This window comes from Salvelinus alpinus, chromosome 27 (assembly GCF_045679555.1).
Source record: "Salvelinus alpinus chromosome 27, SLU_Salpinus.1, whole genome shotgun sequence".
NCBI classification, from domain to species: Eukaryota; Metazoa; Chordata; class Actinopteri; order Salmoniformes; family Salmonidae; genus Salvelinus; species Salvelinus alpinus.
The window spans coordinates 42,727,749-42,755,122 of NC_092112.1; the positions used below are offsets into that span (position 1 = coordinate 42,727,749).

At 47.1% G+C, this 27,374-nt stretch overlaps 2 protein-coding genes across 2 annotated transcripts in view; one reads left to right on the forward strand and one right to left on the reverse strand.

Annotated features, from left to right (window-relative positions):
• Positions 1 to 15,657, forward strand: part of LOC139556605 (mitogen-activated protein kinase-binding protein 1-like) — a 41,673-nt gene extending 26,016 nt beyond the window's left edge. Inside the window, 21 exon segments of the mRNA XM_071370761.1 lie at positions 49 to 177; positions 360 to 544; positions 663 to 880; positions 1,056 to 1,126; positions 3,562 to 3,759; positions 4,283 to 4,394; positions 4,487 to 4,550; positions 4,646 to 4,756; positions 6,464 to 6,618; positions 6,713 to 6,747; positions 8,525 to 8,535; positions 9,530 to 9,752; positions 12,293 to 12,438; positions 12,669 to 12,808; positions 13,047 to 13,250; positions 13,359 to 13,425; positions 13,904 to 14,050; positions 14,190 to 14,365; positions 14,673 to 15,077; positions 15,080 to 15,353; positions 15,549 to 15,657. Of these exon segments, the coding sequence (XP_071226862.1) occupies positions 49 to 177; positions 360 to 544; positions 663 to 880; positions 1,056 to 1,126; positions 3,562 to 3,759; positions 4,283 to 4,394; positions 4,487 to 4,550; positions 4,646 to 4,756; positions 6,464 to 6,618; positions 6,713 to 6,747; positions 8,525 to 8,535; positions 9,530 to 9,752; positions 12,293 to 12,438; positions 12,669 to 12,808; positions 13,047 to 13,250; positions 13,359 to 13,425; positions 13,904 to 14,050; positions 14,190 to 14,365; positions 14,673 to 15,077; positions 15,080 to 15,303 (3,021 nt within the window). The 3' untranslated portion in view covers positions 15,304 to 15,353; positions 15,549 to 15,657.
• A 7,811-nt stretch (positions 15,658 to 23,468) lies between these two features.
• LOC139555883 (galectin-3-like) lies at positions 23,469 to 26,831 on the reverse strand. Its single transcript, XM_071369247.1, has 5 exons — positions 26,826 to 26,831; positions 25,911 to 26,606; positions 25,558 to 25,646; positions 25,127 to 25,298; positions 23,469 to 24,219 (listed from the first exon to the last, which is right to left on the reverse strand). Exons 1-5 carry the CDS (start codon positions 26,829 to 26,831, stop codon positions 24,061 to 24,063), a joined length of 1,122 nt encoding a protein of 373 aa, XP_071225348.1. The 3' UTR covers positions 23,469 to 24,060.
• Between the last annotated feature and the right edge of the window lie 543 nt (positions 26,832 to 27,374).

The window sequence follows — 27,374 nt, forward strand, 5'->3', positions numbered from 1 at the left end:
CCATCGCATCCTTCTCCATGTGTTCTTCCTCCCCTCTCTGTTCTCCAGATGGTCCCAGAGGTCCCAGAGTCTGGCCTGTCTTCTGGAGAGTTCCTCAGCTGTTCAGCAGACAACACTGTCAGACTGTGGAGTACAGAGAGGCAGGGACACACACATACGCAGAATGTTCTCAGTAAGGTATGTGTCCAATACTTAACAGTGTACTCTAATAGATACCGACCCGTCTCTGCATGTAAAAAGCTGCGTTGTGTTGAGATAAACTGTTAACCCTCTTGCTGTATTGGCTCCTGGGAGTCATCTTTCTCCCTCACCCCCGTTGGACTCCAGCCATCCTTTTCATCCACCTCTCTACCCCACAGGACTTGTTGAAGGTGATCTATATGGATGAAAACACCACCGCCCTGGTGGAAACAGAGGGAAGTGTGTCTGCTAGCACAGAGAAGACAGACGGTCAGACAGCAGAGACCAGGACAGGCATTAGGACCATCTGTGTCAGCCCCGATGGGAAACACCTGGCGTCTGGAGACCGCAACGGGATGCTGAGGTACAGAACGGGAAGAGAATGCAATGGGGATGGGATAGGAGTGGAGGCTGGTTATGTCTGTGCAGGGTGTGTGTTTGATGTGTGTGTGTGTGCGTATGCGCGTGCGTGTCTTCTGCAGGGTTCATGACCTCAGCAGTATGACAGAGATTCAGAAGGTGGAGGCCCATGACTCAGAGATCCTGTGTCTGGAATACTCTAAACCAGAGACGGGTCTGAAGCTGTTAGCCACCGCTAGCCGCGACCGTCTGATCCACGTCCTGGATGCTGAGAAAGACTACGGCCTGGTCCAGACCCTGGACGAACACTCCTCATCCATCACCGCTGTCCGATTCGCTGGTGAGCGACCTTTAACCTCCCGGCATCAGAGAGAGAGACGTTATCAGGACGTCAACATATGTAGAACAGACACAGTCTATGTAGTAGGTTTTGACAGTAGGAGATGGGTCTTTGTCATGGTCAAAGCTCTGGGGTTGTTTTCATGGCTAGGGTTACTTTGCCTCTCCTCCCTCAGCCAATGACAACAAGGTGAGGATGATCAGCTGTGGAGCAGACAAGAGCATCTACTTCCGTACGGCTCACAGGGTAAGGCACTCAACACCCAGTCAGGAAACACAGGGTAAGGAACACGTTCGGGTGTCACGTTGCAATTACAGAAGTCCAAAATTTGAGTTGTTGTAAATGCAACGTTTTGTCACTAACTGGCTTCTCAGTATCTCAGCATTTCCATAAGAGACAACAGTCATCATCATCATCCACTCTTCATACGTTCCTCCTTCCCTTTCAACTGTCCCTGTTAGGATAATGGATAGAGGGCTGGGACCACTGTTAAGTTCTGGAACATGAGTCCATCGCAGGGACAGGGTTCCACTTCCAGATCCAAAAATGTCTTGTTAACTTCCTGCTAGCATCTTTCCCAGTGTAAATAGACATTATTCGAGTGGCAGTTTAGGAAACAAACACTGACATAGATCGCTCTCGCTCTCGCTCTCGCTCTCTCTCGCTCTCAATCTGATCTTCTCTGGCAGTGCTCTCTGTTCCATCTATTATCATGCTCTTTGTTTTTACCAAGTGGCTGCCTGTCGGTATTTAACTTAGAGAAATTGCACACGGCCCCATCTGGTTTTAAAAACATCCGTTACCGTCTATAAGGGAATGTAGCTCTGCTTGTACATGAACTGCAGACACTGAGCATAGAGAGTAGAATACCTTAAGATGATGTGAACATTATTGTTCAAGAGTAAGCTAGATAACTCCAACAGAGGTTGTTGTTCTCATCCCCCCCAGACAGACGGAGGTACAGAGGTTTTGTTGTTCTCCCCCCCAGACAGACGGAGGTACAGAGGTTTTGTTGTTCTCCCCCCCCCCCCCCCCAAGACAGACGGAGGTACAGAGGTTTTGTTGTTTTCCCCCCCCCCCCAGACAGACGGAGGTACAGAGGTTGCTGTTCTCCCCCCCCCCCCCAAACAGACAGAGGTACAGAGGTTGTTGTTGTTATCCCCCCCCCAGACAGACGGAGGTACAGAGGTTTTGTTGTTCTCTCCCCCCCCCCCCCCCCCAAGACAGACGGAGGTACAGAGGTTTTGTTGTTCTCCCCCCCCCCAGACAGACGGAGGTACAGAGGTTGCTGTTCTCCCCCCCCCCCCCCCCCAGACAGACAGAGGTACAGAGGTTGTTGTTGTTTTCCCCCCCCCCAGACAGACAGAGGTACAGAGGTTGTTGTTGTTTTCCCCCCCCCCAGACAGACGGAGGTACAGAGGTTGTTGTTGTTCTCTCCCCCCCCCCCCCCTCAGACAGACAGAGGTACAGAGGTTGTTGTTGTTTTCCCCCCCCAGACAGACAGAGGTACAGAGGTTGTTGTTGTTCTCTCCCCCCCCCCCCCCTCAGACAGACAGAGGTACAGAGGTTGTTGTTCTCGTCCCCCCCAGACAGACGGAGGTACAGAGGTTTTGTTGTTCTCCCCCCCAGACAGACGGAGGTACAGAGGTTTTGTTGTTCTCCCCCCCCCCCCCCAAGACAGACGGAGGTACAGAGGTTTTGTTGTTCTCCCCCCCCCCAGACAGACGGAGGTACAGAGGTTGCTGTTCTCCCCCCCCCCAGACAGACAGAGGTACAGAGGTTGTTGTTGTTTCCCCCCCCCCCAGACAGACAGAGGTACAGAGGTTGTTGTTGTTTTCCCCCCCCCAGACAGACAGAGGTACAGAGGTTGTTGTTGTTCTCCCCCCCCCCCTCAGACAGACAGAGGTACAGAGGTTTTGTTGTTCTCCCCCCCAGACAGACGGAGGTACAGAGGTTTTGTTGTTCTCCCCCCCCCCCCCCCCAAGACAGACGGAGGTACAGAGGTTTTGTTGTTCTCCCCCCCCCCCCAGACAGACGGAGGTACAGAGGTTGCTGTTCTCCCCCCCCCCAGACAGACAGAGGTACAGAGGTTGTTGTTGTTTTCCCCCCCCCAGACAGACGGAGGTACAGAGGTTGTTGTTCTCCCCCCCCCCCTCAGACAGACGGAGGTACAGAGGTTTTGTTGTTATCCCCCCTCAGACAGACGGAGGTACAGAGGTTTGTTGTTCTCCCCCCCCCCCCCCTCCCCTCAGACAGACAGAGGTACAGAGGTTGTTGTTCTCCCCCCCCCCCCCCCCCTCAGACAGACGGAGGTACAGAGGTTGTTGTTCTCTCCCCCCCCCCCCCCCCTCAGACAGACGGAGGTACAGAGGTTGTTGTTGTTATCCCCCCCCTCAGACAGACGGAGGTACAGAGGTTGTTGTTCTCTCCCCCCCCCCTCCCCCCCCCTCAGACAGACGGAGGTACAGAGGTTGTTGTTGTTATCCCCCCCCTCAGACAGACGGAGGTACAGAGGTTGTTGTTGTTATCCCCCCCCTCAGACAGACGGAGGTACAGAGGTTGTTGTTGTTATCCCCCCCCTCAGACAGACGGAGGTACAGAGGTTGTTGTTGTTCTCCCCCCCCCCCCCCCCTCAGACAGACGGAGGTACAGAGGTTGTTGTTGTTATCCCCCCCCCCCAGACAGACGGAGGTACAGAGTTCAGGCGCTCCCACCACGTGGTGAGGAAGACCACTCTGTACGACATGGATGTAGAGCCCAGCTGTAAGTACGCTGCTGTGGGCTGCCAGGACCGATGCATCAGGATCTTCAACATCAGCAATGGGAAACAGAAGACATTCTACAAGGGTTCACAGACTGAGGACGGCAGCCTGCTTAAGGTTTAGTATCATTCAACTCTAAAACTCTGTCAAAAACAGATACAAAATCTCATCTCCCTGTTGCCGCTCCCCAAAGAAGGTCTTTTTGAAGCTTGCGATGGTTACGTTTCAACTAGAGATGTGTCGATATCATTTTGGTTTGACTAAATAACATTGCAACTGTGTGGACTTCACGTCCACGGATTTGTGACGTTCAGACAACATGCTTGCCCATTGGGCCAGGTCACAGGTGTGAATGTTCTGGGGGTTTAACCTACCACCCAGTTTGAGTACAATGGGAAGGCTGTTGATGGCCCATCAGCAGGCAGTTAACTATGCTAAATTGAGAGCCGGTGAGATGATTTTGTGCCTGCAGGAACAGTCACGTATGCTCCTTTACATAGTAATATACAGCAAGGATAAACCGATATCACGATATGCCTGGCTCCGTATTGATATCAAACGATATCGATATCATTTGAATTGTCGATATTGGTGCCCACCACTAGTTTCTACCTTTTTTGTTCTGTTTTTCCCCATGCAGGTGCAGACTGATCCGTCTGGTCAGTACGTTGCCACCAGCTGCTCCGATAAGAACATCAGCATCTTTGACTTCCGCTCTGGAGTGTGTGTGGCTACCATGTTTGGACACTCTGGTAACAGACCATGACACACACACACACACACACACACACAGAGTATCAAAACAACCTACCAGCCAGCTGATTGATTCTTCTCCTGTTCTCAGAGATAGTGACTGGGATAAAGTTCACCAACGACTGTAAACATCTGATCTCTGTGTCTGGGGACAGGTATGACCCCTGCCCTAGTGTGTGTGTGTGTGTGTGTGTGTGAGAGTCTGTCTGTCTGTGTCTGTGTTTGTCTGATGGCCTGTTGTCTATTCCAGCTGTATCTTCATGTGGCGTCTGGCTCCAGAGCTGACCATGAGTATGAGAGAACGTCTTTCCCAACTCAGACGAACCCCCCTCACACCCCCCTGCAACACCTCCACACTCAGGTAAAGGATTGGATGGGTGTAAGCAGTAGGGTAACAGTTTCCACAAGAAACTAAGGAGTATGGGCTAGAGGACTGGACAGACATTTCACAGTCTCCTAGGGCTGGGTGGTATACCATACCACTGACTATATACCGGTATTGATGCACGGACCGGTTTGGGTTTTACCTTCTAAGACGGTATTTCAATGTTTGGTTTGTTAAATGTGATACGCTACCACGCCACGTGTAGCGTCCGTTTTGATAGTTTAGCCCGCTACTTGAGTCGTCTCCCTCTCTCCATTCCGATTTCCTCACAGACTGAGCCCCGCTCCCTGTCACTCAAGGAGCCACCGCAGGTAATTCATCTTCACTCTCCTCTCGTCAGGTTACATTTATTTTTGTACTTGATGCCACTCTTCCTCGCCACACTGCTTCCCTCTACACTCAGCTCCTTTCCTTCTTCCTCGCTGTCCATTTCCACATCTCCGCGCTCTTTCCGCTTCTTCATCCGGTGTGGTAGCAGACTGTTCACATTGTTATTGTATCTTGAATTTGACGCCATGTCCAGCGGCGCATGAAAACGGGAACCTGTCACGCCGGCTGAGGCGCGGGAACCGGTCACGCCGGCTGAGGCGCGGGAACCGGTCACGCCGGCTGAGGCGCGGGAACCTGTCACGCCGGCTGAGGCGCTGGAAACTGACAGTCCGGCTGAGGCATGAGAGCCTGACGGGCACGTGGAAGCAGGGAGCCTGGCGATCCGGCAGAGGCATGAAAGCCCAACGAGCCGGCTGAGGCAGGGGAGTCTGGCGATCCGGCTGAGGCATGAAAGCCCCGACGAGCCGGCTAAGGCAGGGGAGCCTAGCGATCCGGCTGAGGCATGAGAGACTGACTAGCCGGCGGAGGCAGGGGAGCCTGGCCTGTACTGGCTCCCGGACCCGACGTCATTTATACTGGCACAAAAAAACAAAAAACACTCCCTGACGCTTTCCTTAGGTGAGGTGTTATTCTGTAATGAGTGCGCTGAGAGTTGGGAAGCAAGTACAGGGAGTGAGTGTTATGAGGCGCTGGGGTGCTTGATGATGGAGACAGGTGTGAGGGATAATCAGCAGCCAGATGACCTAGAGGCCCAGTTGCTAAAGTAAAGTTGCTAAACACTGACCAACCCTTTGGTTCCTACCCTGTCACAATAACTCCTCCCTGGCTTTTTTATTTGTTGTCATGTCAAACAAAACTGTACACAAAGTGCCCACTATTATATTCTATCTATAGAATTAGAATAGTCTTTCTATTCCCATGATTCCAACAGTTCACCCAAGTGTTTTGATCTAAATCGCAAGTCAAATCGTAATTGCAATATTTGGTCAAAAAATAAGGCCTATATTTTTTTGTCCATATCATGCAGCCATACGTGGAAGTGTGGAAATGATCTCAAATGAGTGCAGGAAATGCATAAATTGATGAAAATGCAAAAAAACTAATTGGGGTTGAAGTTTGCCTGATCAGTAATCAAACAATCAGAATGGAGAATGCCCCATTAACATTTCTTGAAATATCTTAGAACGTATGTGTTGCCACACTAAGGTCACCCACTACTCACGAAGCACATTTTTTACTTTTGTTATTCAAAAACATCATATACCGTCATACCATCCCAAAATATTAAAATATCATATTATATTTTGGCCATATCGCCCAGTCCTACTGTCTCGTTGTTGTTGTGTGGTATAGGCGTGAGGTGTACAGTGCACCGGCTCTTGGTCTGATGTCATCAGAGAGTGACCGTGAGGTGGAGGAGCCAGAGGAGAGGGACGATCCCTGTGACCTGGAACAGCTCACAGTAAACAGTAACACCTCATCAGGGAGTAGCCATGACGACGACGCAGGTACAGAACAGAGTCGTCATATCTGGATGTAACATTTGGGCAACTTCTACCTATAGTGTCTCTACATTAAATACTGCATTCTTGTCTATTATAGGTGCCTCGGATGAAGGACAGGACTGGGAATCTAAGGTTTGTTGAACTGTTGTAGTTACACACACACACACACACACACACACACACACACACACACACACACACACACACACACACACACACACACACACACACACACACACACACACACACACACACACACACACACACACACACACACACACACACACACACACGGAGGTTGCTCCATTCTGCCCTCTGCTGGTCATGCTACTCTCTTTCTTACACTCCCCTACATATTTTTTTGGACAGTGACACTAATTTCCTTATTTTTGCTCTATACTCCAGCATTTGAGATCAAATGTTTTATAATTCATATTATGAGGCAACAGTACAGAATGTAATATTTTATTTGAGCACACTTTCATACATATCTGTTTTATAGTTTATAAAAAAACACATAAAAACACTTTATGTACCTACCCAGCTAGCACATAACGTTCTGAGAACCATATGTTTCTCAGAGCTTGGTGAGCGCGTGGTTGTACTATGGTTCTTTTTCATACAACCTTCCCACAACTTTCTGGGAATGGTGCAGGATAGTTCCTTGGCTTTGGAACATTCTCAGCACATTTAAGGAACTTGACAAAAAACATAATTTTCTTGGTATGTCATTACTTTAACAGAACGTTTCCTAAACGTTCAAACATAGTTGCATTTAATTTCAGTTTTAGTAATGTTCTAGGAACGTTCTCCAACTGGTTTGCTTAAGGTTTCCTCGTGGTTTTATTTGAAGTAATGTTCTCAAATTGTTCCAGGAACATTAAGAAAACTTTCCATAAAAACCACAAGAAAACGTTAACTTTCGGAGAACGTTCTAACAATGTTATTTAATTTATTGATAATGCCCGAGAAGCAAACCGTGCCGATTTATCCTCAACTCACCTGCTTCGAGGGCATTATCACTTTTATACAACGGGTTACCAACATATTCAAATAGTGATTGACATTTTAATTAATAACGCTATTTTTATTAATATATTCATACCATTTCATCCTTCCACAAGATATAGTCCCGACACAAGTCTAGTGTTGCTACCCAAGCCGGCTGGTCGTTCGTTCTATTGGTTCGGTGGCCAGAGATGCACCCAAGTCGTTCAGTCTTTTTGTTCTGTATCTATGGACGCGACCCAGTCGTTCGTTCCATTGCTAGCCAACTACAGCTAATTTACAATCCCGCCAAACAGTGCAGCCAGAATAACCACAGTAGTTGTATTTGCATTTGTTTATGCTGTTTTCTAGTGACATTTATTTGGATACATCCATAACAATGAGCTAATGGACATCTGTTCAGAGGAGCAAGCCAATAACACAGCTAACACAATCACTTCAAATGGAATCTGGAAAGACTGCAATCTACAGTAGCTGCACTTCGTTTAGTTTGACCTTTAACCTATATATCCATAAAAAGTATGCAAGCTGATTGATGAGTTCGACTGGCTGAGAAACGCTCCCTGCCTGTCTCTCGTCCCGACTCGTTCATTACAATGGGACAGCTCGAGATAGAATTTGAATATTGAAACAATGTTGCAAATGTTGGAGAGACAGACAGCAAGGTTTATACAAATCTCCTCTGTTGAAAACTAAATGTTGGTCGAGAAGAAATGTGAGATAATGTCTAGATGCTTTTTATACTGGAGATCAAGTTTATAAATTGCCTGGCTGGGCTGATGAGACAGTGCAGTCAGATGGAACAGAGTAAATAGGCATTTTAATGTCATAGATTTAGCTGGTGGTAACTTGTGGAATAGACACCGGCTGGAATGCAGTTTTAACCAGCATTCAGGATTAGACCCACCCGTTGTGTAAAAACATATACATTCCGTTCTCAGCGTCAACAAAACTCTCCCTATCCTCTATCTTAAGTATGTGCAGGTGTTTTGGCCACGCCCACTAATTGACCACACCTGATCTTAATGAGGGCTTGTTTCCTTTTAAATGGGGTCTGTTTGAATAGATGATCAGCATTGTATGAGTTAAAAAACATGGCGTGCTAGCTCCATCCTGGTGGTGCAGTGGACTAATTCCATGGACAGAGAACAGAAGATTATAGGTTTGAATCTGACTGATGCCGTGTCACATAACATTTTGAATGCATGATTAAGGAATATAATTTCCATGTGTTTGGAGTTTAAAAAAATGGTAACCCAAAACAAGCTAGCAATGTTATTAAAAGTCTTATTGAAACATTCAGTGGAGGTTTTTAGGAAGTTATTCATAAACCTCCAAATAACCTATCATTTATTTTCTCAGAGCGTTAATAAAACCTCCCAAACTTCTAAGGAACCATAGTAAAAAACAAATCGCTTCTGACTCAGAATGTTTAAAAAACTTTCAGTTTCACCGATCAGGAAACGTAATTCCCAGAACTAATGGAAAACCAAAAATCAAAACACAACCAAAACAAACTGCAAATGCATCCAACAAGTTTGTAGAGCTTGATTATGTGCGTGCTTGATTATGTGTGTGCTTGGATTATGGGACCAAATACTAAACATTTGACTAAATACATTTTCAGTTCAAATACTTACTCAGTTCAAATACAACTTCAAATGGTGGGGGTAGATACATAAAGTAAACGGTAAAACAGATATGTATGAAAATACCCTCAAAGAAATCTGATCTCGAATCCAAAATGCTGGAGTACTGAGCCATATTCAACATTTTAGCTTCACTGACCAAATAAATACGTAGTGTACTTTCTTTCTTTCCTTCCTCCTCTCTCTCTCTCTCGTTCTCACTCTCGCTCTGTCTCTCTCTCTCGCTCTCTCTCTCGCTTTCTCTCTGTCTTCCACTCTCCTCTCCAGGCCCTAGACAGCCCTCTGGCCCCTGAGCCCTCCTGTCGGCCCCGGCGTCGCTGGTCCTGTCGTATTGGTTCTCTGGAACTCATGGTCAAGTCTATGCTGGACCTGAGACAGCTAGAGGCCTTCTCCATCACCGGCTCCTCTCACAAGAAAGGCCCTGCCTCCCGGCTCAAAGCGAGCGACGCAGGAAGCACCTCCAGCCTGCAAGGGGCCTCGGTAAGCAGAGGGAGAGAGACTGGGAGAGAGGGAGGAGGGAGAGAGACTGGGAGAGAGGGAGGAGGGAGAGAGACTGGGAGAGAGGGAGGAGGGAGAGAGACTGGGAGAGAGGGAGGAGGGAGAGTGAGATGGGGGGGAAGAGTGGTTATCTATAGCAGGGATGGGCAACTGGCAGGCCGCAACTGGCAGGCCCTCTGATGGACTCAGTCGGGGTATAAGCTTACTGTTGCGAGTTAGAATAAACAAGGTGCAATTTTGAAATTTGTTTTTGCATCAGCGGTTTCTCAGTTGTTATGTTAGTCACTGATAGTCAGTCAATTAGCCCATGTCAGCAGAAGTTAGTTTCATGGCCAGCTATTTCTTATCATGGTCTGAGTTTGTTAGGCAGTCTCACTCAGATTTACATTGACGTAATTTAGCAGACGCTCTTATCCAGAGCATAGAAAGTACATTTTTCCTCGATAACGTAGCTATCAGTACGTTATCAGTAGAGTGAGAGCTAGAAGGAGGGGTGGGTTCGGGTGTGGTGGAGGGTGGGGGGAGGGGGGGGGGGTTCAAGTGCAAGTGCTGGTAAATGTTTATTTGTTTTAATTTTTGGGGGGGGCTGTTTGAAGAAGTAGGGTTTCAGATGTTTTCGGAAGATGGGCATGGACTCTGCTGTACTAGCTTCAGGGGTAAGCTGGTTCCACCATTGGGGTGCCAGGATAGAGAAGAGTGTTTGAGCATAGCCAACAGCAAGTTGCAGTAGTCCAGATGGGAGATGACAAGTGCCTGGATTAGGACCTGTTCCGCTTCCTGTGTGAGGTAGGGTCGTACTCTACAGATGTTGTAGAGCATGAACCTGCAGGAGCGAGTCACTGCTTGGATGTTTACAGAGAACGACAGGGTGTTGTCCAGGGTCACACCAGGGTTCTTTGCACTCTGGGAGGGTGACACTGTGGAGTTGTCAACCGTTATGGATTGGTCTTTGAGCGGGCAGGCCTCCCCCAGGAGGAAGAGCAGTTCCGTCTTGTCGAGGTTGAGCTTGAGGTGATGGGTCGCCATCCAAGTTGAGATATCTGCCAGGCACGCAGAGATGCGTGTCGCCACCTGGGTGTCATAAGGGGGAAGGAGAAAAGTAGTTGAGTGTCATCCGCATAGCAATGATAGGAGAGACCATGTGAGGATACGACAGAGCCGAGTGACTTGGTTTATAGAGAGAAGAGGAGAGGGCCTAGAACTGAGCCCGGGGGGACACCAGTAGTGAGGTGCAGACACAGATCCTCTCCACGTTACCTGGTAGGAGCGGCCTGCCAGGTAGGATGCAATCCAAGAGTGTGACGTCCAGCCCTGAGAGGGTGGAGAGGAGGATCTGATGGTTCACGGTGTCAAAGGCAGTGGATAGATCTAGGAGGATGAGAGCAGAGGAGAGAGTCAGATTTGGCAGTGTGGAGAGCCTCCGTGACACAGAGAAGAGCAGTCTCGGTTGAGTGACCCATCTTGAAGCCTTACTGGTTAGGGTCAAGAAGATTATTCTGAGAGAGACAATGAGGAAGTTAATCAGAGACAGAACGCTCAAGTGTTTTGGAAAGACAAGAAAGAAGGTATACAGGTCTATGGTTTTTGATGTTAATTGAGTCGTGTTGGTTTCTTGAGGAGGGGAGCAACTCGGGCCATTTTGAAGTCAGAGGTGATGCAGTCAGTGGTCAGGGATGAGTTGATGAGGAAGTGAGGAATGGGAGAAGGTCTCCAGAGATGGTCTGGAGAAGGGAGGAGGGGATGGGTTCGAGCCTGCAGGTTGTTGGGCAGCCAGACCTCACTAGTCGACTGGATAGAGAGGGGAGAAAGAGGTCCAGCCGTAGGGTAGTTCTGTGTGAGTGAGACAAGTGGACTCAATAGGCTGAGTGAATGAGTAGCGGATGTTTTCAACCTTTTTTTCAGTGTGGTTAACAAAGTCTTCCACAGGGAGGGGGAGGGGTGGAAGATGAAGGAGGGAGGAGAAGGTGGAAAATAGTTTCCTAGGGTTAGAAGCAGACGCTTGACATTTAAAGTGGTAGAAAGTGGCTTTAGCAGCAGATCAGAGGAAGAGAAGGTAGAGCGGAGGGAGTAAAAGGATGATAGGTCCTCCGGAAGTTTAGTTTTCCTCGCTCAGATATCATATTAAAAACTGCAAACATTTCTCTCCAACCTATGGTAAAATGTGTAGAATTGCAGGAAGTTAGCTGTAAAACAGCTCGTTTTCCTCTACACCCCATGGCAAAATGAGTAGAATTTCAGGAAAGGAGTTATAACATTTTAAAATCTTCTCTCCGCCCCATGGCAAAATGTGTAGAATTGCTGTCAAGAGTGGGGCCACTAAAATGTTTTGCTCGCTATAAGGGGGTTGGGGGGGTATGGACGTGGGTGGGCAGGCAGATATTTGGTGGCCCCCACCCCCATCAAAGTTGCCCATGCCTGATCGATAGCTAATAGATTAGTAAAAGATTATAGACAGGTATGTAGATGGACTTGAATTTGGTTTTCTCCAACCCTAATGCTCCTCTGTTCTGTGGTATAAGCAGGACTTGGAGGAGCGGGTTAAGAGACGTCACTATGCTGCCTGGCTGACCCCTAACCCCAACCCTGACTCTGACCTGGGCTCCCAGGGGTCTGATGGACGTGTGCTGTACCCCGAGGGTAGCGTTTACGCTGCCAGACGACGGGGCAGGTACACTATGTTTAGATACACACACACACACACACACACACACACACACACACACACACACACACACACACACACACACACCACTTCGACCTTCAATTTTTCCTTTCATGTTTCTCTTTTTCTATCAACTTGCGGTCTCTGTCTCTCTCTTCTTTTGACTATCTCTTCTTTTTGTCTTCTCACTGTTCATTCCTTCTTTCTCCCCTATCCCCTAACATCCCCCCTCTCAGTGATTACCTGGTGAAGGAGTCGCCCCGCAGCCTGAGTAGGGGGAACCGTGGGCCGGAGAGCCAGGACAGCCAGAGCCCAGACAGTGCCTGTTCTGTGGGCTATGGGAGTAGAGAGCTTACTCCTGACCCGGATCATGGAGGTAAGAACACACACACACACACACACATACACACACACATACACACACACATACATACACACACACACACACATACATACATACATACATACACACACACACACACACACACACACACACACACACACACACACACACACACACACACACACACACACACACACACACACACACACACACACACACACACACACACACACACATCCTTTGACTTTTGAACTTTGACCTCTCCTCCCAGACTCTGAGGGCACAGCAGAGCCTCTAAGCTCAGACGAGGACAGTTCTGACCTGGAGGAGGAAGAGGATGAGGAGGCGGAGAGGAAGATGGAAGTGTCTAGTATGGATGAGGCGATGAGGAAAGTCTCTGACCCGCTAGAAGACAGTCACCATCAGGCCTTCCTCAGACACCACTTTGAAACACTGGCTGAGCCCAGCAATATGGGTAAGAGAGGACACATTCCAACTTTGCACATGGAGGTGACATTATACCCATAAACTGTTGTACAGGTACAAATTACAATTATTTGACTGTAATTATCCGCCTCCCCAGAAGAGCGCAGGACAGCTCCCAGCATCAGTATGTCAGCGCGATTCCTGGCCAGAGGCTCCTACAACAGGTAATAGAGCTCGCTAGCTTGTAGTCATAAAAAACCTAAATGAGTTAGCATTTTCTACCTCTGGTTCGTTGGCCATACCTATGGGGTAAATGAATGGGGAAAGAATGGGGTTTTGGGATAAATGGCGAAAATGAGGTCTGCGGAGATTTTATACGGTAATATCAGTCAGTCAACATGACCTTCATGAATTATGAAACCTTTATGTGTTTGATGTGCTTGTTTTGATTCCAAAAATGCTTCAAAATGCTCAAAAAGGGATATTAACTGATTTAGATCATAGAACAAAACGTATACGATCTCCTAAGTCTGTGATCCCTACCAGGGATCCTAAAGACTTTTACACACATACATATGGAAGCCCATTTCTACTTTCACATGTACGCGACACCAACAAAGTTTTTAAAAAATTGTCTAGAGTTGCTTTCACCCTGTCTAGTACAGGACTGTACACTGTAACCAGGTGATGTCCTCTCTACAGGAGAACCCCTCTGTTTTCCAAGGCCCATGAGAGGGAGCAGGGGCCCTTGGTGTCCAAGGTGAGGCCACTGATGGAGGGGGGCCAGGGGAAGGGCCACGAAGACAGGGAGAGGCCCATGACCCCTGCGAGAGGGCAGGAGGGGACAAAGTGAGTAGCTTTAGAGAGGGGGGGGACTAAGTAATTTGTGAGAAATATTTGCAAGTCAAAATATGTTTTTTATCATGTATTTGTGAAAAATGTGATTTGATTGGTTGATTGATTGATGAAGCTTCCCTCCCTGTGTCAGACTGGATGTGTGTGCTCCAGAAAGGGGCACCGTGCTGCGTTCCCATCCCCAGAAGAAGAGGCCTCTTGGGGCTCATCTGTGGAGGATGTCAAGCCCTCTGGCCAGAGCTCCAGCCCTGCTGGACAGAGCAGCTGGACTACACAAGACCCAGACTGTACAGAACCTGGCCACAGAGGGTGAGTTGCTGAGTGCCACTGATGTTCAGGACGGCACATACATTATAATACTGCACATATTAATAATCTAACCTCAGAGGGGGAGTACAGCACAAGCCACATGATCTCAAAACAAGATTAATGGCTTATCAGTAAACACCTGTCTAAGTATATACATGTGACATTTAAAAAATAGTTTACATTACATTGGTTGTCTAATTGACAGTAAGCAGCATTATTTTTTTTCTTCTATCCTCTCTACTGTCTCATGACCCTTCCCATGACCCTGGACCTGCCCCCCCCCCCCCCCCCCCCCAACCCCCCGTAGTCCCCCGCTCCCTAAACCCCTCCAGTGGTAGAGGAGAGATGTGCCCTCGCCCCCAGCACCTCCCCTTCGATATACACCCTTCCAAAGCCCACTCCTGCCTCCCTTCTCCCTCCTCTACCTCTTCTACCCCACCTCTTGTCTCCTGCCTGCCCTCGGAAATCCCCAAGCTCAGATCCCCCTGCGACTACATGAGTCCCACCACCAGCTCCATGGCCAAGACCAGCCACTCTGCATCCCTGGCAGAGGGCCTCCATCTGGGCTTACTGCCTTGCCATGCTTCCCTAACACCACAAGGCCTGGAGGATGGTAGTGGAGGGAGTAGAAACACACCTAACAGCCCCAAGAGCAGGAAGCCTTTTTGTGGGCTACTGGAGGCTGAACCACCTCGCCTCACTTCCTCCTCTCCTTGTTTCCCCTCTTCCCACTCTCTCTGTTCCCGCTCCTCTTCTCTCTCTTCCCCTTCTCCCTGTCTTCTCCCTGGCCCCTCCCCTTCTCCTCCATGTGCGACAGTCTCGCCCAATCCCAGCTTGGCGTTGCCCCTGAGCACCCAGCCCTCCCGCATTCCCCTGCCCAGCAAACAGCCACTCAGCCCTCGGTGCAGCCTCTGCCCGGAGACCAAACCTCAACCTGATTGGACTGTTTCCCCGATGAGAGACCTTGCCCTCGGGAAACAACACCAAAGTAAGCCAGAATTAATTTTGTAAAGTTTCAAGGTTATTAGAGGACATCATCACAAAGCAAGTATGAAATTAGATATTTTTTACATGTTGTATTGAGGATGTTATAGATACTGAAAAGTGTTGATTAAAGGAATGTTTAGTAAACTTCATGTAAAGGCATTGATACTAATCAACCTGGGGCTGTCTGTCTCTACAGCCTTCGGTAAACGCCTCTCCCTGACTACGGCCCAGATGCAAGGGCTTCTGGGTAACGTCCAGCTGGTGTCCGTCTCACCTACCTCACTTCCTATAAAGCACTCAGAGAGGTAAACTGTAGTCTATTTACTTAGGATACACTCAAATGGCACCCTTATAAATTCTTCATAGTGCAGTATGTTTGGCTAGAAAACAAAGTATTAAAATATTTGGTGACTAAGGTGTCGTTTGAGACGGAGCCCCCTAATACAACAATACATTGCAAACACTCAAAGTTTCCCCGTGAAACCTTTCCATTCTCAGTGCTCCAGACTTGGAGGAGGCGGTGTGTAGAGAGCCCCTTCTAGTGTCGGTCCAGGCCAACACCTTGACCTCCGACCCCCAGCCAGGTCTGAATCAACGCAGACGCTCCTCTATCATCCTCACCGCCACTCTTCCTCTCCATCACTCCATCTCTCTACCTCCGCTTCATCCTTCTCTTCATCATACGTGTCTGTGTGCTTTCTGGCCTGTTTGTCCATCTGTTTCTGTCCCTTCCTGCTGTCAACACTGCTGCCTGAATGGTGAGTCAGCTTAATGCCTTCAGCATTCAACCCTTCCCTTTGCCTATTTGCATGTGCTGTTTGTCTCGAATTTACTAACTCACATTGTTCACAGACTAAAGCATATACCAATGCATCCATAACATGTTACCATTTGTGTGTTGTATTAGCTCTGTACCTACCCATGATGTGTGTGTGTTGTACTGTAGCATGTTTTTCTTTGTGTTTACTACTCTCATCTCCTCAATGATTATGAGACACCAGAATGTATGTCTTCTACCACAGATCCCGCTGTCACTGTGGAAATCTGTAGACAGGCTATAGCAGAGCTGCACAACAGTGTGAGGAGAGCCACCCAGCTCTATACTACGGTCAGTCTGGTGTGTGTGTTTGGTTTTACTATCCTTGTGGGGACCAGAAGTCCTTCAAACAAGTGGAGACATTTAGCCGGTCCCCACCAGGATAAATGCTATTTTAGGCGTAGGTGTTAGGGTTAGGGTTACAATTAGGGCTAGGTTTACAATTAGGATTAGGGTTAGGTAAGGGTTATATTTAGGGTTAGGGTTAAGGTTAGGGTTAAGTTCAGGGTTGGGTTATGGGTTAGTGGTTAGGGAAAATGGGATTTTGAATAGGAATCAATTGTTTGGTCCCCACAAGGATAGTAAGACAAATGTGTGCGTCCGTATCCGTGTCCTGGAAGAATGGCGCCAGAGGAGATGGCTGCCGTTTTACAGGCTCCTAACCAATTGTGCTATTTTGTGTGTTTTTTGTAACTTATTTTGTACATAATATTTCTGCCACCATTTCTTATGACCGAAAAGAGCTTTTGGATATCAGAACAGTGATTACTTACCTCGGATTGTACGAAGATTTTTTCATTAACGAGTCGGACGCGAAGGATTTACTCCAGATACCCGACCAGGCCCAAATCCCCGTTATTCGCAGGAAGAGAAGACGGCGATACAAGGGACGCAGGTCCGGGTGCCTTGTGATAATTTGTCGGCGAGTGGGTAACCCGCCTCTACCATCCGTCCTATTGGCCAATGTGCAATCATTGGAGAATAAACTGGATGAGCTCCGTTCAAGACTATCCTACCAACTGGACATTAAAAATGTCACCGGGTCGTGGCTGAACGACAACATGGATAATATACAACTGGCTGGGATTTCCGTGCATCGGCAAGACAGAACAGCTGCCTCCGGTAAGACAAGGGGTGGCGGTATGTGTCTATTTGTAAATAACAGCTGGTGCGCAAAATCAAATATTAAGGAAGTCTCAAGGTTTTGCTCGCCTGAGGTAGAGTATCTCATGATAAGCTGTAAACCACACTATATACCAAGAGAGTTTTCATCTATATTTTTCGTAGCTGCCTGTTTACCATCACAAACCGATGCTGGAACTAAGACCGCACTCAACGAGCTGTATAAAGCCATAAGCAATCAAGAAAATGCTCATCCAGAGGCTGTACTCCTAGTTGCTGGGCACTTTAATGCAGGGAAACTTAAATCTGTTTCACCTAATTTCTACCAGCATGTTACATGTGCAACAAGAGGAAGAAAAACTCTAGACCAGTGGTTCTCAACTGGTTTTGCTTGGGGACCCAAAATTGACAATTACAATTGAGTCGCTACCCAATATAATGGACTGTATGAATAGTTTCACAACCATTTTTTTTATAGGTGTAAGTTTTTAACCAGTTCAATAAAATGTAATATGAATGTCAGAATTAATTAACAATAATAATTAACATACTGAACAATAACTAATTTACCAGTTTATTTATTTATTGTGTGCGTGTGTGTGTGGCTTATCAGTGGGGAAACGGGGGATGTTTCTTCAGTTTGATAAGTTTATTGAAGTCTGGGGTGATGGTTGACAGGGAAACTTGGAGGTCATGCTGGCTGTCCAGTTTATTTCTGCTTTTAGTTTTCAGCACGGCCATAGCAGCGAAGCCCCTTTCACACAGATAGGTAGTGCTGAACGATAGCATGATTCTGATTGCATGACAGGTGAGAGCAGGACACTCTCCCAACACGCTGCACCCGAACTTTGGCAGTGTCATTTCCGGGAAGTGCATGCTCAGTCTGTTTATAAAATGACAGCTCCAGCAGCTGATCATCGTCGTTGCTTGGCAATGTGACGCTTCCCATCACTTGAAAGGGGTCCGGTATCCAGTCGTCTTGTCTTCTGTTCTCCTCCGGGAAGTAGTCACAAAACTTTCCCTGCAGTTTAACAAGACGCTGTTTAACAGGTTTTTTCAGTGTGTCGCCGTGCGCTTTGTTGATCAGATTCTGAATCTCAAAATCAGCATTGGGAAACATGTCAATCCTTCCTTTAGAACTATGATTTGCCCAAACGGTGAGCTTCATCTTGAAGGCATCCACTTTGTCCCTCTGTTCAAAACGATTGTGCCCCCGTCCCTTTCTTTGACACATTGTGCGAATTCAAACATATCCGGCAGGTAGGCAGCGGACCCATGCATGATAAAGCACCTGCTCGTGCTCGCTCCCCATATCCCTTTAGAAGGCCTGGAAACGCCTGCTTTTCCTGGAACTCTTTTTGATATAGTTGGCACACTTGATCACATCCTGGAGAGTGGCGTGGAGCTCAGGCACCATGTCCTTCGCTGCCAATGCCTCCTGTGTAGGAAGCAGTGGTTCCACATTGCACTTGGTGCTCTTTCCAAGATCTGCTTTACTACTCCGGAGTGCTTTCCCTTCATGGTAGCTGCCCCATCAGTGGTCACACTTACGCACCCATCCCAGGCCAGTCCCACGGAGCCCAGCTACATATCCACTGTGTTAAAGACAGACTCTGCAGTGGTGGTGTTGTGCAGATCAGCACTAAAAAGGAACTGCTCCTCGAAGTTATTATCCCAGACATGTCTGACATAGACCATTAGAATTGCATGGTTAGCCACCACACCTGTTGATTCAACAAGCTGCAGTGTGTAATGACCATTTGCACTGATGCGCTCTGATGTCTGGCGTTATGTCCTCATATGTCCTGGATTCTCCTCCTCACCGTGTCATTGGATAGGGGTGTGGTTTTAAGTTTGTTGGCGACTGACTCTCCCAAGATTTCAGTGCACGTATCATTCTCAGCAGGGAGTATGAGATCCTCTGCGCTGGTGTGGGCTTTTTTTGCACTTAGCAATGCGCTGGGCCACAAGGTATGAGGCGCGAAGTACCTTTTCTTGTACCTTGCATACGTTCTTCAATGAATCTTGTGAGGCCTCCATATATTGACTTTTTTTTTTTTTAAGGCCGCTGTCTTTGTGGCTTGGATGTTTGGTGTCCATATGCCTTTTCATTTTGGAGGGTTTCATGCTCTCATTAGCTAACAGCTCGTTGCATAGAACACACAGCGGTCTACACTCACCCTGCCTGTCTTCTATATATGTAAAACCCCATTTGAAGTCGGGGGTGGTATTTTCTCTTCTTGAAAGGGGCCTGGTTGTTGACATTGGAAGCAGCAGTAGATGAAGTGGGAGCTGCATGTTTAAAAAAACTTGTCCATGATTTTACTCCGACAGCTAGCCTACATGACATAAGTGACAGCCAACTATCCACATGTGCAATGCCTGCAGAACACATCTGCATTGTTAGCTGTCAACCAAGCTAGCTGTCCAAAAAGATCTGTATTATCTGATTGGACGTGTCACATTTAAAACAAAACAATGTTGCAGAATGACATTTTTATTGTATCAGTGTGTGCTTGTGGGGTGAGAACGTCATTGTATTTGTCAGTGAGTGTGTTCAGCGTGAAAACCCTCTTGAGTCCCAACGTAGCTAGCCATTTCATCACTGCGGACGCGCTGCACGTGTAAAGTCAGCAACAATAAGCCATGCAGTGCACGCACGCCTGTGTATAGCGGTAACGTTGTGTAAAGTCAGTTGCGATACCCCCAGTTGAGAATCACTGCTCTAGACAACCTTTACTCCACACACAGAGACGCATACAAAGTTCTCCCTCACCCTCCATTCGCCAAATCTGAACATAATTATATGGCCTGATTCCTGCTTACAAGCAAAAACTAAAGCAGGAAGTACCAGTGACTCGCTCAATACGGAAGGGGTCAGATGACGCAGATGCTAAGCTACAGGACTGTTTTGCTAGCACAGACTGGAAAATGTTGAGGGACTCATCCGATGGCATTGAGGAGTATACCACATCAGTCACTGGCTTCATCAATAAGTGCATCGATGACGTTGTCCCCACAGTGACCGTACGTACATTCCCCAACCAGAAGCCATGGATTACAGGCAACATCTGCACTGAGCTAAAGGGTTGAGCTGCCGCTTTCAAGGAGCGGACTCTAACCCGGAAGCTTATAAGTTATCCCGCTATGCCCTCAGATGAACCATGAAACAGGCAAAGCATAAATACAGGACTAAGATTGAATCGTACTACACCTGCTCCAATGCTCGTCGGATGTGGCAGGGCTTGCAAACTATTACGGTCTACAAAGGGAAGCCCAGCTGCGAGCTGCGTTGGGACACAAGCCTAACAGACAAGCTAAATTAATTATATGCGCGCTTCGAGGCAAGCAACACTGAAGCATGCATGAGAGCACCAGCTGTTCCAGACGACTGTGTGATCATGCTCGCCATAGCAGATGTGAGTTAGACCTTTAAACAGGTCAACATTCACAAGGCCGCAGGTCCAGACGGATTACCAGCAAGTGTACTCCGAGCATTCGCTGACAATCTTGCAAGTGTCTTCACTGACATTTTCAACCTCTCCCTGGCCGAGTCTGTTATACCTATATGTTTCAAGCAGACCACCATAGTCCCTGTGCCCAAGAACACCAAGGTAACCTGCCTAAATGACTACCGACCTTCACGTCTGTAGCCTGAAGTGCTTTGAAAGGCTGGTCATGGCTCACATCAACACCATCATCCCAGAAACCCTAGACCCACTCCAATTTGCTCCAACAGATCCACAGATGACGCAATCTCTATTGCACTCAACACTGCCCTTTCCCACCTGGACAAAGGAACACTTACGTCAGAATGCTGTTCATTGACTACAGCTCAGCATTCAACACCATATGCTCTCAAAGCTCATCACTAAGCTAAGGACTCTGGGACTAAACACATCCCTCTGCAACTGGATCCTGGACTTCCTGACGGGCCTCCCCCAGGTGGTAAGGGTAGGGAACAACACATCTGCCATGCTGATCCTCAATGCGGGGGCCCCTCAGGGGTGCGTGCTTAGTCCCCTCCTGTACTCCCTGTTCACCCATGACTGCGTGGCCTAGCACGACTCCAACACCCTCATTAAGTTTGCCGTCAACACAACGGTGGTAGGCTTGATCATCAACGACGATGAGAGCCTATATGGAGGAGGTCAATGACCTGGAAGTCTGGTGCCAGGACAACAACCTTTCCCTCAACATGATCAGGACAAAAGAGATGATTGTGGACGACAGGAAAAGGAGGACCGAGCACGCCCCCATTCTCCACATCACTAACAAACTATCATGGTCCAAACACACCAAGACAGTCGTGAAGAGGGCACAACAAAGCCTATTTCTCCTTAGGAGAAAAGAATTGGCATGGGTCCTCAGATCTTCAAAAAGTTCTACAGCTGCACCATCGAGAGCATCCTGACTGGTTGCATCACTGCCTGGTACGGCAACTGCTCGGACTCCGACCGCAAGGTGCTACAGAGGGTAGTGCGTACGGCCCAGTACATCACTGGGGCCAAGCTTTCTGCCATCCAGGACCTCTATACCAAGCAGTGTCAGGGGAAGGCCCTAAAAATTGCCAAAGACGCCATTCACCCTAGTCATAGACTGTTTTCTCTACTACCGCACGGCAAGCGGTACCGGAGCACCAAGTCTAGGTCCAAAAGGCTTCTTAACAGCTTCTACCCCTAAGCCATAAGACTCCCGAACAGCTAATCAAATGGCTACCCAGACTTTGTGCATTGTCCCCCCCACCCCCACTTTTACGCTGCTGCTACTCTCTGGTTATTATCTATGCATAGTTACTTTACCCCTACCTACATGTACATATTACCTCGACTAACCTGTACCCACGCACATTGACTCGGTACCGGTGCCCCCTGTATATAGCCTCTTTATTGTTGCTTTTTTATTTTTTACTTTTATTTATTTAGTAAATATTTTTCTTAACTCTTATTTTTCTTAAAACTGCATTGTTGGTTAAGGGCTTGTAAGTAAGCATTTCACGTTAAAGTCTACACCTGTTGTATTCGGCGCACGCGTGTGGGTGTGCATCTGTGTGTGTTTATACCTTGTGTATAGACAGTAAAGTATGTCATGTTTCTCCCCAGGTGCTGAGCAGTGGGTCAGAGGTCAATGCAGAGCAGCAGGAGATGGAGACAGTTCTGGTTGAGGCTCTGGGAACAGTGAAGACTGAGCTAGACTCCCTACCTCACCTTGTACATAGAAGTAAAGGGCTCAGGGGGGAGGTAGCAATGAGAGGGGAGTTAGGGGTCAAAGGTGAGGGGGACAGGACATTGGCTCTCCTGCAGCAGTATTCTGAGCTCTTACTAAAGTCAGTGGAGAAGAGGCTGGACAACAAGATCTAAAAAGGAGACATACACAGAAGATGCATACAAGCAGACATGCATATGAATTAAATGCATATTACACATATGAAAATACACACAGACAGGAATCGCTCGGTAATCAACAAATCATAAGGACAATGAGAACCGGACACTTCCTCATAGAAAAGTTTAATAAAATTGCAAACAAAAACATTAAATAGAGTGAAGATGGACAAATGAGTTGTTAAGAATGAATAGCATTTAAGATTCTCATGTGTACTTTTAAAAATGTCTTGTGTGTATTTATTTTATATGACTCCGTACTACTGCGACGTTGAGGAAGAACTTGCCAGCAATCGTTTCACTGTACTTTTTACACCTGCTTTATCCTTGCACGTGACAAATAAACTCTGATTAGATTTTTGTTTGATTTTGAACGGCTGTAGGGATTAATGAAGGAAGGAAAAATGAATGAATTCTGGGACTGCAATGTGGGCAAATGTCATGTCCTATCCACTGTTGAGGGGAGAAAATGACATGGGTTTTCCCTAAGCAAATGGAGTGGCCATAAATAATTTATGCCTGTTTTATCCTTTTAACTGTGAATTCTCTAAAATGTTTTAGCTTGCACGGCAAGGGTAGACTTGTTTACATTCACTGTAATTGTGCAATGGCACCGTGACTTTTCTCAATGAGGGTACTGTTTGTCTTACTCTACATGTTCTGGAATCTATGCTTACTGTCTCTATTTCCCCTGGTTTTATTGTGAGTGTTATGTCTGACTGTGATTTGTTTGTGAGCATTGAGTTGACTGTCAAACCTGTCTTGATGTTGTATGGGAGGTCTGATACAATAAAATATTTCAAACATAACTTCATTCAGTTTAATGGTTTTATTTCACACAATTTTACATTTACATTTTAGTCATTTAGCAGGCGCTCTTATCCAGAGCGACTTACAGTAGTGAGCGCATACATTTTCATACTGTTCCCCCGTGGGAATCGAACCCACAACCCTGGCGTTGGAGGTGCCACACTCAACCAACAGTTTTTTCTTATTTAGAGTGGCAGAAGTTAACCTGGTTAGATTCTGAAAACGCTGAATCAGCTGAGGACGCTGAATCCTCTCATATAGAGACCTTCTGTAACTACTGATATATTTAGTCAGTTCAAAGTCATAAAGTATGTTTATTTGTATAGACATTCAACAGAAAATAGTTATATGAAATAAGAATTAAAATTAAATGGCATTGTTGAATTCTTAGGCCTTTAACATTACACACATTTGCAGACGGAGTGTTTGTTAGTGGGAATTAATGTGGTTTAAGTGTACAGCTCGTTATCATCATCATAAAACAGGTGCAAAGACAAATGCAGATTGATGCCATGTTATGCATGTAGCCTATGCTGGGTGTTATATACGGTATATTGATGTCATGGGTGTGGGTGTCATGGTATTGTGTCTACGTTGATGGAGATGAGGATGACATCATAGAGGATGTTGATGCGATCGATCTGGTTGAGTTCTCTGACGCGGTGTTTAAACTCAAACAGCTGAGCTCCGTTCACAGCCACCTTGAACTCCCCAGACGTAACCAGAATCTTCATCTGAAAGGAAAGACGAACACTCTTAAAGGTGCACTGTGCAGAAATCACTCCGTCACTTCCTGGTTGCTAAAATTCTAATAGTTTGCCTAATTTCAGTTTATGTGACAAAACAAGCAAGTATAGTGTAGAGAATCATTGTACCATCTTAACACAGGAGGCAGCTGAGAAGAGCACGGCTCATTATAATGGCTGGAATGGAACTAATGGAATGGTATCAAACATGAAAACCATGTGTTTGATGCGTTCGACACCCTTCCATTCACTCTGTTCCATTCATTACTATGAGCCGTTCTCCCCAATTAAGGTGCCACTGACCAACTCTGCATCTAAACCACTGTGAAATATATTTTCAAAAAGCTAAAATATTGTATTTTCAGCTGTTTGAAGCTGCTATACAAAACCAAAAGTAGGCCAAAATACGAAAAAACTCAACTTTAGAACCAAAAGCATAGAAATAGTGCATAGATCTACCGCTTCTGAGACTTGCTTTCAATGAGAATGACAGATCTATAACACATTTGTATGTGAATTTGGTCGGGTTGCCGCCAGAGTGACATATTGCAGCTTTAAGCCAGATTGTCTTTGCAAAATAGCCTGGTTCGATAAATATCCCTGAAAGGTACATCTGACTACCTCCCGGACACTCAACAGTACATAGACTCTGCATTCAACCAAAGCTTTCACCAGACAGTGCTTCAGAGAGAGGATATCCCACAGTGCTGATCTACAACCTACTTTAGTTACAGTACTTTATCCCTGTACTAACCTTAACTAGTAGAGATCAATAAAAACAACGAACCATCGTTCTATGCTTAATAATGATAGCAAACACACTTTTTATATTCCTTTTATTAGTTAGTACAGTAGGGGCTACAGTTGCACTGCTGTAATGAATATTCCCACTGACCTCGAAGGACTGTCCGGCCATGAAGGGGAAACTTCCCTGTGTGTGCCTCTCCTCCTTCCCCCAGTGCTCTCCCACCTTGGTGTTCCTCACCACTGCCTGCTTGCCCCCCTCATTGAACCGAGAGTTGAAGTGGAAGGCGATGTCTTTACCTCGCAGGAAGTTGACTGTGAACCTGGAGGGGGATACGACCAAAAAAACAAATCAAAAATCATTGTTTAATTGATCAGATTGATAATAGGATCGGTCAAGACATTAGACAGTGAAAACAAGCCACTGTCATCAGACGAAGGCAGCTGACATGCTCAGAACAATCAACTTTACAAAATGACACGTATGTTAACATCCAATGCTCACACTGGGTCTCTCAGGGATCTTATTAATCCTAGTAAACAACAAAGACCATAGTAGACTATGGAAGTTGATGAACTCACTGCTTAGCATTTGGTTTGACCCGGCCCATGATGGTGATCATCATCTTGTCGTAGATGCCTCTTTGTAGGTTCTGGTTGTAGGGAACGCTCTACACACCAACACAACACACTGACATTTAGGATATGGCTCTATCTTTACACCAACACAATTTATTGCAAATTTCCTCCTTCCAATCCACATCTACTGTTGTGAAATTGTTAGATTACTTGTTAGATATTACCGCATGGTCGGAACTAGAAGCACAAGCATTTCGCTACACTCGCATTAACATCTGCTAACCATGTGTATGTGACCAATAACATTTTATTTTATTTTATTTGGAAACATCCTTCCCTCCCTCCTTGTCTCTCACCAGTCCAGCTGGTGTCGGATTCCACTGTGGAGCAGGTGTGAAGCCATCTGTGTCCTGACCAGGGCCTAATGGCCATCCAGACCCTGGGTTAACGCTTGGGCTAAGGCCTGGGACTGGCCACCCTGGGACACTAGGCTGACTGGGGCCCTGGGCCTGGGCTTGAATCAGAGCAGGCTGAGGCTGGAATTGGGGAGGCTGGGGATGGGGTCCAGGCCAGCATGGCTGGCAGGGATGGGCTGGGGCTGGTTGGGGTGGTTGTGGTTGGGGACCAGGCCAGTTTAGGGATGGAGCTGGGGCTGGTTGGGGTGGTTGTGGTTGGGGACCAGGCCAGTTTAGGGATGGAGCTGGGGCTGGTTGGGATGGTTGCGGACCAGGCCAGTTCCAGTTTTGGGTTTGAGCTGGGGCTGGTTGGGATGGCTGTTGCCCAGGCCAGCAGGGGGTGTTGGGCTGCCCAGGAAAACAGGGCATTGGCTGAGGTTGAGCCGGAGCTGGGGCTGGTTGGGATGGTTGTAGACCAGGCCAGCAGGGGGTGCTGGGCTGCCCAGGAAAGCAGGGCATGGCCTGGGGTTGGGTGGGCTGTTGGCCAGGCTGTGTCGACCAGACAAGACCCCCTGGTTGCTTCTGACTGGGCCAGATACCATTGCTTCCCTGGGGGGTATAACCAGAGGACGGACAGCCACACAGAGCATCAGAGAGCTGGGGGGGGGGTCAAGATTAATACACACACACACCGTCAAAGATACACACATGCATACTGGCACCAACACTTATGCACACACTCCCATACATACAGACACAGACACACAGACAGACTATTTCCACACAATACTTCAAGAATACTGAGACAGTTCCTTTCAGGGATAGTTCTCAGTCGTTAGTTGTCAGTGTAGAGGTTGGAGGAGGTGAGGTACTTACTTCCATAGTATCTGTAAGTAAAGAGAGAACAGCATCACTACGATTTTTTATCTTCATCAGAAACGGAAGCAGTGTTGCAGCCATGGTCCCCTAACAGCAGAAAGAAAATCCCTCTAGCAAATCACCACTGTCAGATCATCGGGCATTCAGTTCCAAGTGAATTGTTTCCCCCAGTTTCATCCCTGATTATACCAGCTTATCCTAAGGGACATTAGAGAGGGACAGTCACATCCCCCTCTCTCTAAAGTACCAACTGACAGCTCAGAACAAATAAGCAGGAGCTTGGAAACATTCATTAGTGAATTCAAATTGGCTCACAACATCGCTGTATTATTGTAGACCAAGTTCCTACTCATAGACAGAGTATGAAGGTAGAAGGCCACCCTAAAGACCATTGTAATACTTGGAGGAAATTGACATAATATGGCATCTAATGCATAATTAAAGCCCTTTGTAAGGAATGTGTATGGAACTGTGAATCTGTTGTCTGTAATAATTCTGCCACAGTCACACAAGTGACTGTCCTCTCCTCCTGGCACGTCAGATTCC